This window comes from Castanea sativa, chromosome 5 (genome assembly GCF_040712315.1).
Source record: "Castanea sativa cultivar Marrone di Chiusa Pesio chromosome 5, ASM4071231v1".
NCBI classification, from domain to species: domain Eukaryota; kingdom Viridiplantae; phylum Streptophyta; class Magnoliopsida; order Fagales; family Fagaceae; genus Castanea; species Castanea sativa.
Genome location: NC_134017.1, coordinates 8,579,985 through 8,597,687, shown reverse-complemented (window position 1 = coordinate 8,597,687; position 17,703 = coordinate 8,579,985). Strand labels below are relative to the sequence as shown.

The window sequence follows — 17,703 nt, the reverse complement described above, 5'->3', positions numbered from 1 at the left end:
ATTTATATATAACATACCAAATAAAAATTTATTGTTCCCTAGGCTGAAAGACATAAGTTGCAGCTTTGATTTTTCTCCAAAAAATAGAGATGCTTTATTTATCATGTACAATAAAAAAAAATTAGTAAAAATTTCAACCCAAAAACTAAACCCACGAAAACAAAGTCAATATAAATATGGAGATTAACCCAAATACCCAAAAGAAAATTAATTCTAAACATAACAAAAATTTAAGATAGAAAGAAAATCCCAGGCACATATGAAAGCAAATAAAAAATTCGACATAAAAGATAAAATTCATTGATAAGAATATAAACAAATTTCCACATATATTGAATTGAAACTTTATTAATAATATCAATATAAACAAATTCGACATGAAATTCATTAATCAAAGAAGGAAGTTGAATCAAATTGCTTTTGTTTTTATTTACTTATTTTTACGTTAGTCTTTGTTTAAATAACATGCACATAGGCAAAACTTCTAAGTGAAATTTTACAGAAATGAATCTGCAGCAGGTTGATTAATGATTTAAGGGTAGATAATTAGAATCCATAATGTCAAATAACAGAACAGGTTTGAATTCTAGAACGAATTGAATGATAAACCCACAAGGGGATATATAAAAAGTAAAAACTTCAATCAGTCCCGCAGATATGAATTCAGAACATAACCACTGAAAAGAGACATATTGGGTCTAATTATTTTTCTTGAGAAAAGCTGATGAGCTAGGCAAATTGGTTTAAAGTCTTCAAAAAAACAAAAGGGTGGAACTGGTATTCCAAAGACTATCTTTTATAAGCATTTTGTTAGCAAACAGCCCATGAGGTAAACGATGACTAACAAGTCCTAACCGACTAAAAGTTTAGTACGTACACAACTTAAATCAGTAGATATACTGTGAGTACCATATTTGTCATCCCAGCACGTTGTAGTATTATACTACTGATTCTGTATAAATGCTAAGTACCTGAAAGAGGCAACTAGTCAACAAATCAAGAATATGATACAAAATGAAAAATCATTACACGGTTACGTGTAAGACGGTTTGGAGTCAACAAGTCAAAGTATTCATAAAAGATATGATTAAAAAAATAAAAGATATTCTCAAAACAATACAAATATTATCAGTAGCCAGTGGTCTCCGATTGCATCACCACTACTCACACTCAGCTTTTCTTCCTCCAAACTTTCCTTTTGAATCCCTTCCTTCGTTATTGCTTTGTCATGGGTACCTCTTTTGTTGCTCATGTGTTTTTTTTACTATGGTTCTTTGCTACAAGCTTCAGCTTCTTCTTCAAAGCAGAGTCCAATGTCACTTGTAATGAAAAGGACAAACAAGCACTTCTCAACTTCAAACAAGGTCTCAGTGACCCTTCGAAAGTGCTCTCATCCTGGTCTGATCAAGAAGATTGCTCTAGATGGGACGGAGTTGTCTATGACAAAAAAACTGGCCGAGTCACTGAGCTATCAGTATCTGGGGTAGGCGGTGAGATTAGTGGTTCGTTGCTCCAATTAGAACATTTGAATTACTTGGATTTCTGGGACAATGACTTTAATGGTACTGCTATCCCAACTTTTCTTGGTTCAATGGCTAGTCTGACACATCTTGGCCTCAGTTCTTCTAACTTCTCTGGACGCATTCCTCATCAGCTTGGGAACCTTTCAAACCTTTGTTATCTAAATCTTGCAGGTAATTATTATCTATATGCAGATAACTTTCATTGGATGTCTAATCTCTCTTCCATTCAATACCTTAACTTGAGAGAAACCAAACATCAATCAGAAGTTGGTTGGTTTCAAATAATGAGTACGTTCCCATCTCTTTCGACACTAATCGCGTCAGATTGTGAACTTGTTAATCTGAATCCACCTCTTGGATTTGTCAATTTCACATCTCTTCAAGACCTTGATCTCTCTCATAATCTTTTAAGTCATGAGATACCACTGAGCATTTTCAATTCACCGAAATTAGAATCTTTAGACTTGAATTCCAATAAGCTAATTGGAAAAATTCCAGAGTCGTTGGGCCAGCTTAAACAGCTAACATATCTCGATTTGACAAATAATTCTTTAAGTGGTCCAATTCCTTCTTCCATTGGGAATTTATCTTATTTGATATACTTACAGCTCTTTGATAATCAGTTGAATGGTACCATTCCCAAGACTCTTGGGCTTCTCTCAAATTTAGAGATTTTATCTATCCAAAATAATTTCTTAACTGGCACAATAGACGAAGAGCATTTTAGTAAACTCTCAAAACTTGAGACTCTAGATATCTCTCATACACATTTGTTCTTTAATGTGAAATCCAATTGGGTCCCTCCTTTTCAACTTTTACTTATCATAATGAGCTCTTGCAAGATAGGTCCCAACTTTCCAACGTGGCTACAAACACAAAGATCCGTTAAGGAGTTACACTTGTCCAAATCAGAAATTGCAGACAAGGCTCCAAGTTGGTTCTGGAATTGGACTTCAAACATTATATTCATTGATCTCTCTGACAACCAAATAGAAGGGGATGTATCGGAGATTGTGCTGAACTCTCTTGTCATAAATCTAAGATCTAATCATTTCAAAGGTCAAATGCCACAATTGTCAACAAATGTTGGGGCGATAAGTATAGCTAACAACTCCATTTCTGGACCAATTTCCTCTTTCATGTGCCAAAAGATGAATAGAAAGAATACATTAAGGGTTTTAGATGTATCAAATAATCTCTTAACAGGTGCAATTCCTCACTGCTTGAAGTATTGGCAATCTTTGACCCATCTAAACTTGGGAAGCAATGATATATCGGGTAGAATTCCGTACTCTATGGGCTCTTTAGTTGCACTCCAATCACTGCATGTGCGAAACAATAGAATCTCAGGAGATATACCTTCATCATTGAAGAAGTGCTCAGATTTGAGACTTATTGATATAGGTGAGAATCCTTTGTCTGGGGCCATACCACCATGGATTGGAGAAATGACAAATCTTACATTTCTTCGATTACGTTCCAATGGATTCAAGGGACAAATACCTTTACAAATATGTCAACTTTCTTCTCTTAAAGTATTGGATCTTGCCAATAATAGCCTTTCAGGACACATACCAAATTGCTTGAAAAATATCGACGCCATGACAATATCTTCACCCGGATTTGAAGCTCAATATACTTCCGATTATTTGAGTGGAATGTCCTTGGATCATGATGGCTATTTTGAGAATCTCATGTTGGTTCCGAAAGGGGTGGAACTAGAATATGAAAAAAACCTTGGCTTTGTTAGGATCATAGATCTTTCCAGTAATAACTTGTCTGGATCAATCCCTTCAGAAATTTCAGTTCTTTCTGGATTGTGTTTTTTGAACTTGTCGCAAAATCAATTGATAGGAAAGATACCAGAAAAAATCGGGATCATGAAAAAGTTAGAGTCTATTGATCTCTCACAAAATCATCTATCAGGTGAAATTCCTTTAAGCTTATCTAGTTTGACATTTCTTAGTCACTTGAATTTGTCATACAACAACTTGTCAGGCAAAATTCCATTAGGCACCCAGCTTCAAACTTTTGATGCACTCAGCTACATTGGCAATCCCCAACTTCGTGGTTATCCACTTCCAAGAAATTGCACAATTGGGGAAGAATCTCAAAATAGGACATCAATTGGAAAAACTGAAGAGGACTCTAATAATTCCAACTTCTACATTGGTATGGGAGTTGGATTTGCGGTTGGTTTTTGGGCAGTTTGTGGAGTTCTCTTCTTCAACAGGACTTGGAGGCATGCTTATTTCAGATTCTTCGATGACATGAAGGATTGGGTTTATGTGACTACTGTGCTAAACGTGAATTGGTTGCTGGAAAAGCTAAGAAGCTGCCACCTTTAGTAAGTGAAAGTCGTCATTATCTAGCTAAGAGGTATTACTTCAAACATAACGCCATTAATATCATGTTAATGTTGTAGACTTGTAGTCACCAACTTTGAAAACGTAATTTAATTCACTGCTAAATGTTGTAGCCATTAGGATTTTGATTCACAAATACTGCATATGAACTTTGTCTAAATTTGTAGCTAGCTCATTGGCTCTGAAAAAATTTATTTATAAATTTTTTACCATAAATAGTGGGAAATCTATGAATAGTGGTTTTATGTTGAGCATAAATTTTTTTCTCATTTATATACATCATGACTTCGCACCTCACATCACATGTTGTAAGGCTTTGATTTTATAGGGAAATTTTCAAATATAATAAATAGAAAATCAAAGTTGGGCTGGGCATAACTAGAATTCTTAGAATTTCAATATTGCACAATTCGAATTGAAGTTAAGCTTAAGGTGTAGGTGGTGATTGACTATGATGTATGATTTGTGGTTCTTGTTTATATTTCAGGGAGTGGTACAGGTTCATGCTCTTCAAGATGAATCGTTGGCAAAGATATTGTACTAGATCCTATTTCCTGGTTTTATCATGAAATTTACTTTGAATAAAATGTTGCGGACTATGAATCCTGTGCATGAAGTGTAAGAACTATTTATCTGTAGCATAGTGTTTGCATTTATAAGTTGATATTGATTTACTTTCATAAGTTTTATCAGTAATCAATCAATTTTCAGCGTTAAAATAAAAAATAAAAAAAGAAGAAGATCTCATTTCTCTTTCTACAGCTTTTATACAATCAAGGATAAAATGTATTGATATCCCTTTGCACTCACACCACTGAAAAAATTTTATTCCCCCTTTCTTTTTATATACGTGTTGATATCTATTTTGGTGACACATTTTCTATAAGCTCAATGCAAGTTAAGAGCAATTTATTTTTAGGCCCAATTCATGTATTTTATCTCATTTTATTCTCTCTTGCATGGCCCAAGCTCATGCACCTTTCAGGGATTTGAGGGAGTGTGGTTTGGTTAGTGTGGGTAGACTTTTTAAGACTTTTTGCATGAGTCGAGAACATAGGTTGTGCTATGCAAGCTATGACCTAGTGCTCATGGAAAAGATCACATGTCCAAAGTTTTCACCCAAATAAAGACTTGTAGTTACTACTATATGTGTGGCTAAAACCTTCAAACGTTTCCTTTTTAAGATTTTGGACCAAGCTAGCTTTTTGGCTAACTTTAGCTACACAATGTCAGGCATGACCAGCTTCCCAAGAGGCAGGCCTAGGGAAGGGCACCCAATCTTATTTGCTTAAGACTTTCCCATAATAATGCTAAAAGCAAGCCAATCTTTTTCCAAACACAAGAAAACTGAACCAAAACAGAGCTTCCAAAGCTTGATATAAAACCCCCTCTTCAAATTCAAAGGAACTAACCACCTTTTAACTACAAAACCATAACTTAGAGTAAAAGTACATACACCAACATCATAGGAGCCATATTTAAGAGTGAAAATAATGGCACAAACAAGTCTTTCCTCTCTCCTTCATTACTTTTCTTAAATTCTCCTTCCTGCTGTATGTAAAGAAAAGTTTCAGATTTATGTGTTTCACTTGTTTTACCATTTTTCTATTGTCCAGCACCTTAAGCTCATTCTTGTAATGCACCAATAGTCTCTATTTAACAAATATTGAAATTTTGGAATTGATTTCCCCATCTTATTGCATTTTCTAAGAAACCAAGGAGATGTTTGTGCTCCTTTCTTTATTTTTGGCCTATTCAAAAATCTTCCCCGACAATACAAAATAGCATAATTCATTCATTGAAACTTTCATATTACATCAATATATTCACGACCTGGACCACCTCCCTTAAAAAGGGTCTCACCTTACCACACCATCTCTTTTCACAGTGTTCTCTAGGCAGATTTTGCTGCAAAAAATAATAATTGGAATTGTGACATGTCAATTTGTAAATTTCATAAAGTAAAATCTGTAGTAACCTTAACATTACTCACCATATTAACATTCCATCCTCATTGATAACAATAAGTTAGGAATAAAAATCCATTTTACCATGTTGGAGTATTTGTAATTGAAGTTGGAATTTCTCGATTTACATTTATATCCTAATTTGTCTTAATATTTAATCATTTTCAATTAAATAATAGGGTTATTTTTGAATATATAAAAAAGTGAGAAATGTTACGTTCACAAAATTTTCACAACAAGTCATAAACGGTAAGCTATTATTGGTGGGCCAAAAAATAATTTCAATAGTGGACCCATATTAGAATTAGTAACAATTTACCGCCTAGAATTTGTTATGAAATTATTGTGAAAATTTTATGGATGTAGCATTACTCAGCATTACCTAGCCTTCTTTATAAAAATAACTAGGGTTAAAATTTCACCTTGCAAACTTCTTGTAATAATTATAAAATTTTTTGAGAAAGTAGTTGTATAGAAGATTTAAAAAGGCTAGATAGATAGTTGAGTCTAGGGATCTGATCATTCAATTGCCTTAACGCATCAGTAATCACACTCTCTCCTTTGTGCTACAAACGATGCAGCTCCAACCAGTATCTTATCCAGAAGGTGGAAGCAGATGTGGAGTTCATTCTCCATTTTGAAATTTGACCAACACAATATTCAAGAACAGGAGGGATGCCTGGATGGCTGGATATGATGAATAGTAATAAGATATTAAAGGACTTCGTCAAAATTGGTGCTACACATTACCTCTTATAAATAAGCAGAGACCTCATATGAGAGAGCATGAGGTCCTGTCATGTGGCGCTTTATTAGAGCAATTTTTACATTTGACCTTCCACCTCACCTCTTTAAAAATAGAATTTTAACATCTTTTTTGAAATTGAAAGAATGCAGGTTATTTAATTGCTTTAGCAAAAACCATTGAACCAATTCACTTCTCTTTCTCTCTTAAATGTTCAATTCCCATTTAAACTAAATGCACACAATTGTGTTTCTTTATAAGTCAATATCTATATCTATCTTTTCCCTGGAGAAAAAAAAAATCTATATCTATCTATAACCTTTATAGCTCGCTGAATCAGTGTAAGGGTTACATGGAGAATAACACAAATCCCATTAGATACCTGCCCGCCCATTAATCAATCAATATATGTATAAAGAGCCAAGCCTCTCTACCTACAATCTTCCAAACTCCCTCATTAATCGCCACATTTACTCTCTCCTCTTGATGTCTCTTAGCATACCCAAACCATTCCTCAATTACACAGACCTATGGCTTTTGAGCTCCTCCTATTCTGCAAATCAATCTCCTATTTTACGGTACTTTACATACATTTAGTCATACCCTCAATCTTGAATAAATGACTTCAAAGGGTTTCAAATATCCACCAAGGTTCTCTCCACGCTTTTCATTGATTTCACCAGGTTCATAAATCTCTCTATCTCTCCTTCTCTAAAAATCCAAATGTTATGCTCTTCTCTTTCTCATTAAATTTTGAAAAAAAAAAAAAACATATCAGATTATGAGCTTCTTTGAGAGTCTTGGGGATTCTGTAGTTGAAGGCTTTGCCGACGCTAGCCATTGAAAGTTTGTCTCCAACAAAGCACATCAAGGAGCTTTGTTTTTCTTTTTATCCATATGTACTCCCTACCTGTATTCTTTATTTATTAGCACCTCAGAAATTTTTACTGAAAATTTTCCTGCCAAATATCATTGTATTCTCCATTTGTCTTTCAACGTTGTGAATCATTCCAGGAAGATAGGGCTAATACAAAATATTAACGTTTGACCTATTAAGGTAAAGAAAGAACCTTTATTTGGGTTTTTTTAATGATATATAGTTAAATTCCTACTTGGCAGCTCTAATGTGTCAATGACTATATAATACAAATCTTTTTCAATAGCTCTATTTTGTCCCATGACCTTTTTTTTATACGTCATACCAATTATGAAAAGACAAATGACCAAGAGCAATCTTTGAAATTCCTAGAGCCAAAGATGTTGTCACTTGCATGAGTTACCTTATGGTAAATAATTGTTATATTTGACATGAACCTTAATCATATTATGATAAATATTTGGGCCATTCACAAATACAAGTTGCTATTGAAAGTTCGTCCTTCTCAAAAAAATTTGGCTTCATACCTTGGTTGGAATGTGGTTTAATTTCCAGTAATAGCATTGTTTGTGCCTATCTCAATGGTGCGTAGTCTTGCTCAAGATGGAGAATTGGCACGCCTTTCCTTTGAAGGTAAGCAACCCAAACAGTAATTGCAACTAATCATTCTTAATTTATTTTATGTAGTTCCTGATGATAAATCAGCTTCAATTAGAACTAAGCTACAACTTAACATATATTCTTTGAATATTTTTGAAAAAATTGCTACCAAATTTGGTCACTAAAGCTACTTCTCTTCACTAAATGAAATTCTCTAGGAATTTAATAGTTATCCTACTTTGAACATGATTGTAATAAAGTTCATCTATAAATGAAAATTCACATAGTTTCTTTTTAAATTTTTCTATCAGGTCTTGACTACTATGTTTGATAACCATAAGGGCAATCCTTAAATAATTGGTGACATATTTGCATCACTTAGAATGAAGGTCCATGATGGCAAAAATGGCCTTTATGTGTGGGACATTATTTTTGGCATTAGTTCTTGGTATTAGTGGCAAAAGATATATTTCTTACTATATTTAGCCATAATTAATGTATATTGGAAGCTTCAAGGAGGTTGAAAAATCATTATAAATGAATCATTACAGTTTTGTTAATAAGTTGAACAAAATAGTAAAATTTCACCCTTTCATTTTTCTTTACAAAGATAGTTGTCGTTGACTTCCTGCAAGACTCATCTTCCTGGACTATAAAGACTTTCTTTTTTCCTTTTCCTCTTTTTACTAATATAATACAATTGAATCTAATTCTTCAAAATGTATATCACAAGGTTTGAGGTTATATATAGCACAAGGTTCATGTGAGAGAGCATAAAGTCGTAGCATGTGGCGCTCTAATTTTGCTTTTAGCCAGTTTTTTTTACTATTATTCAAAGTATCACATTAACTTATTTTTACTATTATCTCATTAATTGTCTGAGCTTACACTATACTTTTCTCTCTTCTTCGTGACTTTTAGCATACCCACCGTTTTAGTATTAAAAACAAAAGCAAAAAATAATAATTCTAAAACAAAATACGTTTATCGAGGAATATTGGAGAAAATATTAATATTTGTTGTTACACAAATGCCTTTTCTTTCATACGTGATTTGGCTCTCTATTTTTAATCTTTAACTCATTGTTCTAATAAAGAAAACTTTGCTATTGACTCATTATATAGTTTGAGTAGATTGATCTTTGCGGTACATTGCTACTAAACAACATACCGCTTATTCATACTACAACCACAAATGACAATGTAGCATTGGCCATCGATAATTGCTAATCTGAAAGTACAAATTTCTGTAATAGCTCTACCTTCGTTTCTTTTGGCTAATATGTCTTTTAGGGACGGAGCCAAGACTTGAAGTCAGGGGGGGCAGCTCTACTGCTAGCTGTGTGCGGCAGTTCCGGCTTTCGACTCTACTACTTTATCACTAAGAATTTTAGTTTAGACCTTTTTAAATGGCCAAGTTGTTTGTTTTGGGTAAAATAGATTGATTAGGCTTAATTTTTTTAGCTTTATTATTGGTAATTTTTGTTGTTGGGCTAATTTTTTTGGACTTGTATATTTTGTTTTAGATTTAATCTATTAAATTTTATGGCCTTTAAAAGGTGAAAAATGATAAAATTACAATTTTTTTTACAAATTGCTAATGTGGTGAGTAGTTATTAATAAGTAAAAAGTGATGCAAGTGTGCGAAACAATAAGAATTTGCTGCCTTAATAGTTTGTAAAAATGTTGTAAAAAAGTGTGTGATTATAATATTACTTTTAAAAGAATTGATTGCATTATTAAAGGGGGCAAAATGTAATTTTATTGAACAAAATTGTTAAAATTAGTACCTATTAATATACATATATTTTTAAAAAAAACATTAGGGGGGTTCAATATATAGATCTGTCCCTGATGTCTTTACTAAATCGAAATCAAACTACAAAAATTATATAAAAATTACCAAATTAGAGTTTAAAATTATAATTAAATTTTTTTAAAAAAATCTAGGCATAATTGCACAAAAATTCCATGTAAATAAGTGACACTCAGGAGTTTGGACCTTTTTTCCTTTGTATAAATAGGGGGTGTCCCAATGGGATGGAGGCCTAACAATATTCTCTCCAAAACATGTATTGTAGGAACATAAAAGTTTTCCATTGTAGACTTTTCATGCTTAAAGTACATGACTTGCCAACTAATCAAACTATAGTTTTTAATACCTACAGCAATTTCACAACATCAAGAACAAACCCCAGTCTAGTGTCAAATTTCATGGTCTCCTATTACATCAAATGAGTGTTTAATTTTTCTCACAAAGTATTGAATAGTATAGCTTCTAGGCCATAGTCTCAACTACAACTCTCAATCATGTTAGACTTGGATGACACATTTCCACAACGTATCATTATGAGATGCAGAAAAAATTTGGAGTGTACACAACGTTTAATGTGGATGGGAAGAAATTTCATCCTATTCTAATTGGTTAAGTAAGTAAGGGATCTATTCCAATTTAATGATCCTGGAATTTTGTATACAAGTAATAATTAAGGAAACTTCCGCCTAAAATAAGTCGAACTTTTGGCAAGAGAGAAAATTGATGTCTAAACAAATCAAGCTAATGCCGACCAAAATGGATCATATTCTTAATTTCTTATCTTGATTTGTTCCATGTACAAGACTTACAATCAATACTTGGTGTATAAAAGTTAAACATCTTATCTAAAGTCCATCCTCTGAAAACTTGAGAAAAAATTTATTTAAACCAACATAATATATAAATTATATAAGAATCAAAGAAAAATTGTCAAATATAATGAAAATTTAATCTGTGCTTAAATTCTTATAAGAATGAACACAATAGCAATATTTTTTTTTTACAAAAAAAAATAACGTTAAAAAAATTTATGCTTATTTTGTATGTATGATAAAGTCCTATCACAAAATTTTTTGAAACTCATGCTGATCAGTGATTAGGAGTTATAAAGGAATATTTATAAATATATATATATATATATATATATATATATATATATATATATATATATATATATAAGCAGAGATCTCTTGCGAGAATGGGTCATTGGCTTAATGACAGTTATGGCCACCGTTAAAGTACGGTCATCATCTAAGGCTATTAATGACCTTTTTGGGGTTGTTGTGTGGGCTATAAATTTCTCTTTTTAAAATTTGGGAGTGTTAAGATGGGATCAACATCAGCAATGAGAACATGTGGCAGGAGAGAGAGAGAGAGCAACCGACTAAAAGTTTAGTACACAACTTAAACCAGTAGATATACTGTGAGTACCATATTTGTCATCCCAGCACGTTTTAGTATTGTACTACTGATTCTGTATAAATGCTAAGTACCTGAAAGAGGCAACAAGTCAACAAGTCACCGAATTTGGACAACTACATAGAGCCTTTATTACATAAAAATTGTGGTGCACTGAGGAATAAGGATAATAATGCAAAAATATTGACCGACAAGTCACCGAAAAATAAAATAAAGAATAAAAAAGCTAGCAAGTAAAGTCTTAAATAACCACTCTGAAAAGACAATTTGCAAAGACTTTTCGCAAAATCGAATAATTTGTAGGTAAAAAGAAAATCAGCTATTATATTAAGAGAGTTTTAATATCACTTTAACCAGAAAAAAAAAATCATAATAAGAGTTAGTTATCTTCTTATTTTCTCATAAAAAAACTTTTAAAAATAATCCTTAAACGAATGTATTTAGAACCTTGTTAACTTTTTCTTATAATATTATATCATTCGGTAGTACCTAAAAGTTTAAGCGCCCAACTACCCGAAAATGGCGGTACCCACAGGAAAATAGTGCGCAAAACAAAGTCAACCAATCAAGAATATGATACAAAATGAAAAATTATCACGCGGTTTCGTGTAAGACGGTTTGGGGTCAACAAGTCAAAGTATTCATAAAAGATATGATTAAAAAAATAAAAGATATTCTCAAAACAATACAAATATTATCAGTAGCCAGTGGTCTCCGATTGCATCACCACTACTCACACTCAGCTTTTCTTCCTCCGAACTTTCCTTTTGAATCCCTTCCTTCGTTATTGCTTTGTCATGGGTACCTCTTTTGTTGCTCATGTGTTTTTTTTACTATGGTTCTTTGCTACAACCTTCAGCTTCTTCTTCAAAGCAGAGTCCAATGTCACTTGCAATGAAAAGGACAAACAAGCACTTCTCAACTTCAAACAAGGTCTCAGTGATCCTTCGAAAGTGCTCTCATCCTGGTCTGATCAAGAAGATTGCTCTGGATGGTACGGAGTTGTCTATGACAACAAAACTGGCCGAGTCACTAAGCTATCAGTATCTGGGGTAGGCGGTGAGATTAGTGGTTCATTGCTCCAATTAGAACATTTGAATTACTTGGATTTCTTGGACAATGACTTTAATCGTACCCCTATCCCAACTTTTCTTGGTTCAATGGCTAGTCTGACACATCTTGGCCTCAGTTATTCTGACTTCTCTGGACGCATTCCTCATCAGCTTGGGAACCTTTCAAACCTTTGTTATCTAAATCTTGCAGGTAATGATTATCTATATGCAGATAACTTTCATTGGATGTCTAATCTCTCTTCCATTCAATACCTTGACTTGAGCCGAACCAAACATCAATCAGACGTTGGTTGGTTTCAAATAATGAGTACGTTCCCATCTCTTTCGACGCTAATCGCGTCACATTGTGAACTTGTTAATCTGAATTCATCTCTTGGATTTGGCAATTTCACATCTCTTCAATATCTTGATCTTTCCGATAATCTTTTCAGCCATGAGATTCCACTGAGCATTTTCAATTCACCGAAATTAGAATCTTTAAACTTGAATTCGAATAAGCTAATTGGAAATATTCCAGAGTCGTTGGGCCAGCTTAAACATCTAACATCTCTCGATTTGACACATAATTCTTTAAGTGGTCCAATTCCTTCTTCCATTGGGAATTTATCTTATTTGATATACTTACAGCTCTTTGATAATCAGTTGAATGGTACCATTCCAAAGACTCTTGGGCTTCTCTCAAATTTAGAGAATTTATCTATCCGAAATAATTTCTTAACTGGCACAGTAGACGAAGAGCATTTTAGTAAACTCTCAAAACTTGAGACTCTAGATATCTCTTATACACATTTGTTCTTTAATGTGAAATCCAATTGGGTCCCTCCGTTTCAACTTACATCTATCACAATGAGCTCTTGCAAGATAGGTCCCAACTTTCCAACGTGGCTACAAACACAAAGATACGTTGTGGAGTTAGTCTTGTCCAAATCAGAAATTGCAGACAAGGCTCCAAGTTGGTTCTGGAATTGGACTTCAAACATTATATTCAATATTGATCTCTCTGACAACCAAATAGAAGGGGATGTATCGGAGATTGTGCTGAACTCTCGTGTCATAAATCTAAGATCTAATCATTTCAAAGGTCAAATGCCACAATTGTCAACAAATGTTGCGGTGCTAAATATAGCTAACAACTCCATTTCTGGACCAATTTCCTCTTTCATGTGCCAAAAGATGAATAGAAAGAATATATTAAAGGTTTTAGATGTATCAAATAATCTCTTAACAGGTGCAATTCCTCACTGCTTGAAGTATTGGCAATCTTTGACCCATCTAAACTTGGGAAGCAATGATATATCGGGTAGAATTCCGTACTCTATGGGCTCTTTAGTTGCACTCCAATCACTGCATGTGCGAAACAATAGAATCTCAGGAGATATACCTTCATCATTGAAGAAGTGCTCAAATTTGATACTTATTGATATAGGTGAGAATCCTTTGTCTGGGGCCATACCACCATGGATTGGAGAAATGACAAATCTTACATTTCTTCGATTACGTTCCAATGGATTCAAGGGACAAATACCTTTACAAATATGTCAACTTTCTTTTCTTATAGTATTGGATCTTGCCAATAATAGCCTTTCAGGACACATACCAAATTGCTTGAAAAATATCGACGCCATGACAATATCTACACCCAGATTTGGAGCTCACTATACTTTCGTATATTTGATTATAATGTTCTTGGATCGTGATAGCTATCTTGAGAATCTCATGTTGGTTCCCAAAGGGGTGGAACTAGAATATGAAGAAAACCTTGGCTTTGTTAGGATCATAGATCTTTCCAGTAATAACTTGTCTGGATCAATCCCTTCAGAAACTTCAGTTCTTTCTGAATTGTGTTTTTTGAACTTGTCGCAAAATCAATTGATAGGAAAGATACCAGAAAAAATCGGGATCATGAAAAAGTTAGAGTCTATTGATCTCTCACAAAATCATCTATCAGGTGAAATTCCTTTAAGCTTATCTAGTTTGACATTTCTTAGTCACTTGAACTTGTCATACAACAACTTGTCAGGCAAAATTCCATTAGGCACCCAGCTTCAAACTTTTGATGCACTCAGCTACATTGGCAATCCTCAACTTTGTGGTAATCCACTTCCAAGAAATTGCACAATTGGGGAAGAATCTCAAAATAGGACATCAATTGGAAAAACTGAAGAGGACTCTAATAATCCCAACTTCTACATTGGTATGGGAGTTGGATTTGCGGTTGGTTTTTGGGCAGTTTGTGGAGTTCTCTTCTTCAACAGGACTTGGAGGCATGCTTATTTCAGATTCTTCGATGACATGAAGGATTGGGTTTATGTGACTACTGTGCTAAACGTGAATTGGTTGCTGGAAAAGCTAAGAAGTTGCCACCTTTAGTAAGTGAAAGTCGTCATTATCTAGCTAAAAGGTATTACTTCAAACATAACGCCATTAATATCATGTTAATGTTGTAGACTTGTAGTCACCAACTTTGAAAACGTAATTTAATTCACTGCTAAATGTTGTAGCCATTAGGATTTTGATTCACAAATGCTGCATATGAACTTTGTCTAAATTTGTAGCTAGCTCATTGGCTCTGAAATAATTTATTTATAAATTTTTTACCATAAATAGTGGGAAATCTATGAATAGTGGTTTTATGTTGAGCATAAATTTTTTTCTCATTTATATACATCATGACTTCGCACCTCACATCACATGTTGTAAGGCTTTGATTTTATAGGGAAATTTTCAAATATAATAAATAGAAAATCAAAGTTGGGCTGGGCATAACTAGAATTCTTAGAATTTCAATTTCGCACAATTCGAATTGAAGTTAAGCTTAAGGTGTAGGTGGTGATTGACTATGATGTATGATTTGTGGTCCTTGTTTATATTTCAGGGAGTGGTACAGGTTTATGCTCTTCAAGATGAATCGTTGGCAAAGATATTGTACTAGATCCTATTTCCTGGTTTTATCATGAAATTTACATTGTATAAAATGTTGCGGACTATGAATCCTGTGCATGAAGTGTAAGAACTATTTATCTGTAGCATAGTGTTTGCATTTATAAGTTGATATTGATTTACTTCCATAAGTTTTATCAGTAATCAATCAATTTTCAGCGTTAAAATAAAATTAAAAAATAAAATAAAAAGGATCTCATTTCTCTTTCTATAACTTTTATATGATCAAGGATAAAATGCATTGATATCCCTTTGCACTCACACCGCTAAAAAAAATTTATCCCCCATTTCTTTTTAAATATGTGTTGATACCTATTTTGGTGACACATTTTCTATAAGCCCAATGCAAGTTAGGAGCAATTTATATTTAGGCTCAATTCATTTATTTTATCTCATTTTATTCTCTTTTGCATGGCCCAAGCTCATGCACCTTTGAGGGATTTGAGAGAGTGTGGTTTGGTTAGTATGGGTAGACTTTTTAAGACTTTTTGCATGAGTCTAGAACAAAGGTTGTGCTATGCAAGCTATGACCCAATGCTCATGGAAAAGATCACATGTCCAAAGTTTTCACCCAAATAAAGACTTGTAGTTGCTACTATATGTGTGGCTGAAACCTTCAAACGTTTCCTTTTTAAGATTTTGGACCAAGCTAGCTTTTTGGCTAACTTTGGCTACACAATGTTAGGCATGACTAGCTTCCCAAGAGGCAGAAAAGGGCTAGGGAAGCGCACCCAAACTTATTTGGCAAAGTCTTCCCTTAATAATGCTAAAAGCATGCCAATCTTTTTCCAAACACAAGAAAAATGAACCAAAATAGAGCTTCCAAAGCTTGATATAAAACCCCCTATTCAAATTCCAAGGAACTAACCACCTTTTACCTACAAAACCATAAGTTAAGAGTAAAAGCCCATACACCAACATCATAGGAGCCATATTCACATTCAAGTCTTAATAGTGAAAATAATGGCACAAACAAGTCTTTCCTCTCTCCCTCACTACTTTTCTTAAATTCTCCTTCTTGCTGTATGTAAAGAAAAGTTTCAGATTTATGTGTTTCACATGTTTTGCCATTTTTCTATTGTCCAGCACCTTAAGCTCATTCTTGTAATGCACCAATAGTCTCTATTTAACAAATATTGGAATTTTGGAATTGATTTCCCCATCTTATTACATTTTCTAAGAACCCAAGGAGATTTTTGGGCTCCTTTCTTTATTTTTGGCCTATTCAAAAATCTTCCCCGACAATACAAAATAGCATAATTCATTCATTGAAACTTTTCATATTACATCAATACTATTCACCACCTGGACCACCTCCCTCAGAAAGGTTCTCATCCTACCACACCATCTCTTCTCACAATGTTATCTTGGCAGATCTTGCTGCAAAAAATAATAATTGGAATTGTGACATGTCAATTTGTCAATTCCATATAGTAAAATTTGTAGTAACCTTAGCATTACTCACTATATTAAGATTCCATCCTCATTGATAACATTAAGTTAGGAATAAAAATCCATTGTACCACTTTGGAGTATTTGTAATTGAAATTGAAATTTCTCAAATTTTCATTTATATCCTAATTTTTCTTAATGTTTAATAATTTTCAATTCAATAATAGAGTTATTTTTTAATATAAAAAAAAGTGAGAAATGTTATGTTCACAAAACTTCACAACAAATTCTAGGTGATAAGCTATTATTTGTGGGCCAAAAAGTAATTTCAAAGATGGACCCATATTAAAATTAGTAATAACTTACCACTTAGAATTTGTTTTGAAATTATTGCGAAAATTTTGTAGATGTAGCATTACTCAACATTACATAGCCTTCTTTATAAAGAGAACTAGGGTTAAAATTTCCCCTTGCAAACTTGTAATAATTATAAAAAAAATTTGAGAAAGTAGTTGTATAGAAGATTTAAAAAAACTGGATAGATGGTTGAATACAGGGATCTGATCATTCAATTGCCTGATCAGTTTGCTAGTAAAGAGTTAGAGTGCAAGTTTAATAAAGAATTCAAATCAAATTCTAATTGCGTTAAAATTTTGTGTCAAGTATCCCTCTTACTTAAAACAACTTCTTACCCATTTAAAAGTTTAAAACTACTTCTACCTAGGACTGTACATGGATCGAGTTAGATTAACTTGGAGCTCAACCCACCACTCGCCTGACCATGTCGAGTTGGGGAGGAAGTAACCAGCCACTAACTGCTAAGAAATGGACACTCAACCGTCCAATATTCCAAGGGTGGCGGTTGGGTGTGTCAAAACTAGAAACTGGCTAGGATCTAGCCAAAACCGGTGAGGATGGGTAGTGATAGTTGTTGATCTGACCAGAACATGTGCGAAGATCATATATATAGCTAGAATGAGAGACAA

General features: G+C 33.5%; 2 protein-coding genes across 2 annotated transcripts; both read left to right on the top strand.

The window, feature by feature from the left end:
* The first annotated feature begins 1,228 nt into the window (after window positions 1-1,228).
* On the top strand, window positions 1,229-4,527 carry LOC142637275 (receptor-like protein EIX2). Its single transcript, XM_075811551.1, has 2 exons — window positions 1,229-3,902; window positions 4,377-4,527. The coding sequence occupies exon 1, from the start codon at window positions 1,229-1,231 to the stop codon at window positions 3,869-3,871; it is 2,643 nt and encodes an 880-aa protein (XP_075667666.1). The 3' UTR covers window positions 3,872-3,902; window positions 4,377-4,527.
* A 7,470-nt stretch (window positions 4,528-11,997) lies between these two features.
* Window positions 11,998-14,755, top strand: LOC142634670 (receptor-like protein EIX2). The gene has a single exon (XM_075808957.1). The coding sequence runs from the start codon at window positions 12,110-12,112 to the stop codon at window positions 14,753-14,755; it is 2,646 nt and encodes an 881-aa protein (XP_075665072.1). The 5' UTR covers window positions 11,998-12,109.
* The last annotated feature ends 2,948 nt before the right edge of the window (window positions 14,756-17,703 follow it).

Coding starts and splice junctions, on each gene's coding strand:
- LOC142637275 (XM_075811551.1), top strand. CDS start 1,229: ATGGGTACCTCTTTTGTTGCTCATGTGTTTTTTTTACTATGGTTCTTT.
- LOC142634670 (XM_075808957.1), top strand. CDS start 12,110: ATGGGTACCTCTTTTGTTGCTCATGTGTTTTTTTTACTATGGTTCTTT.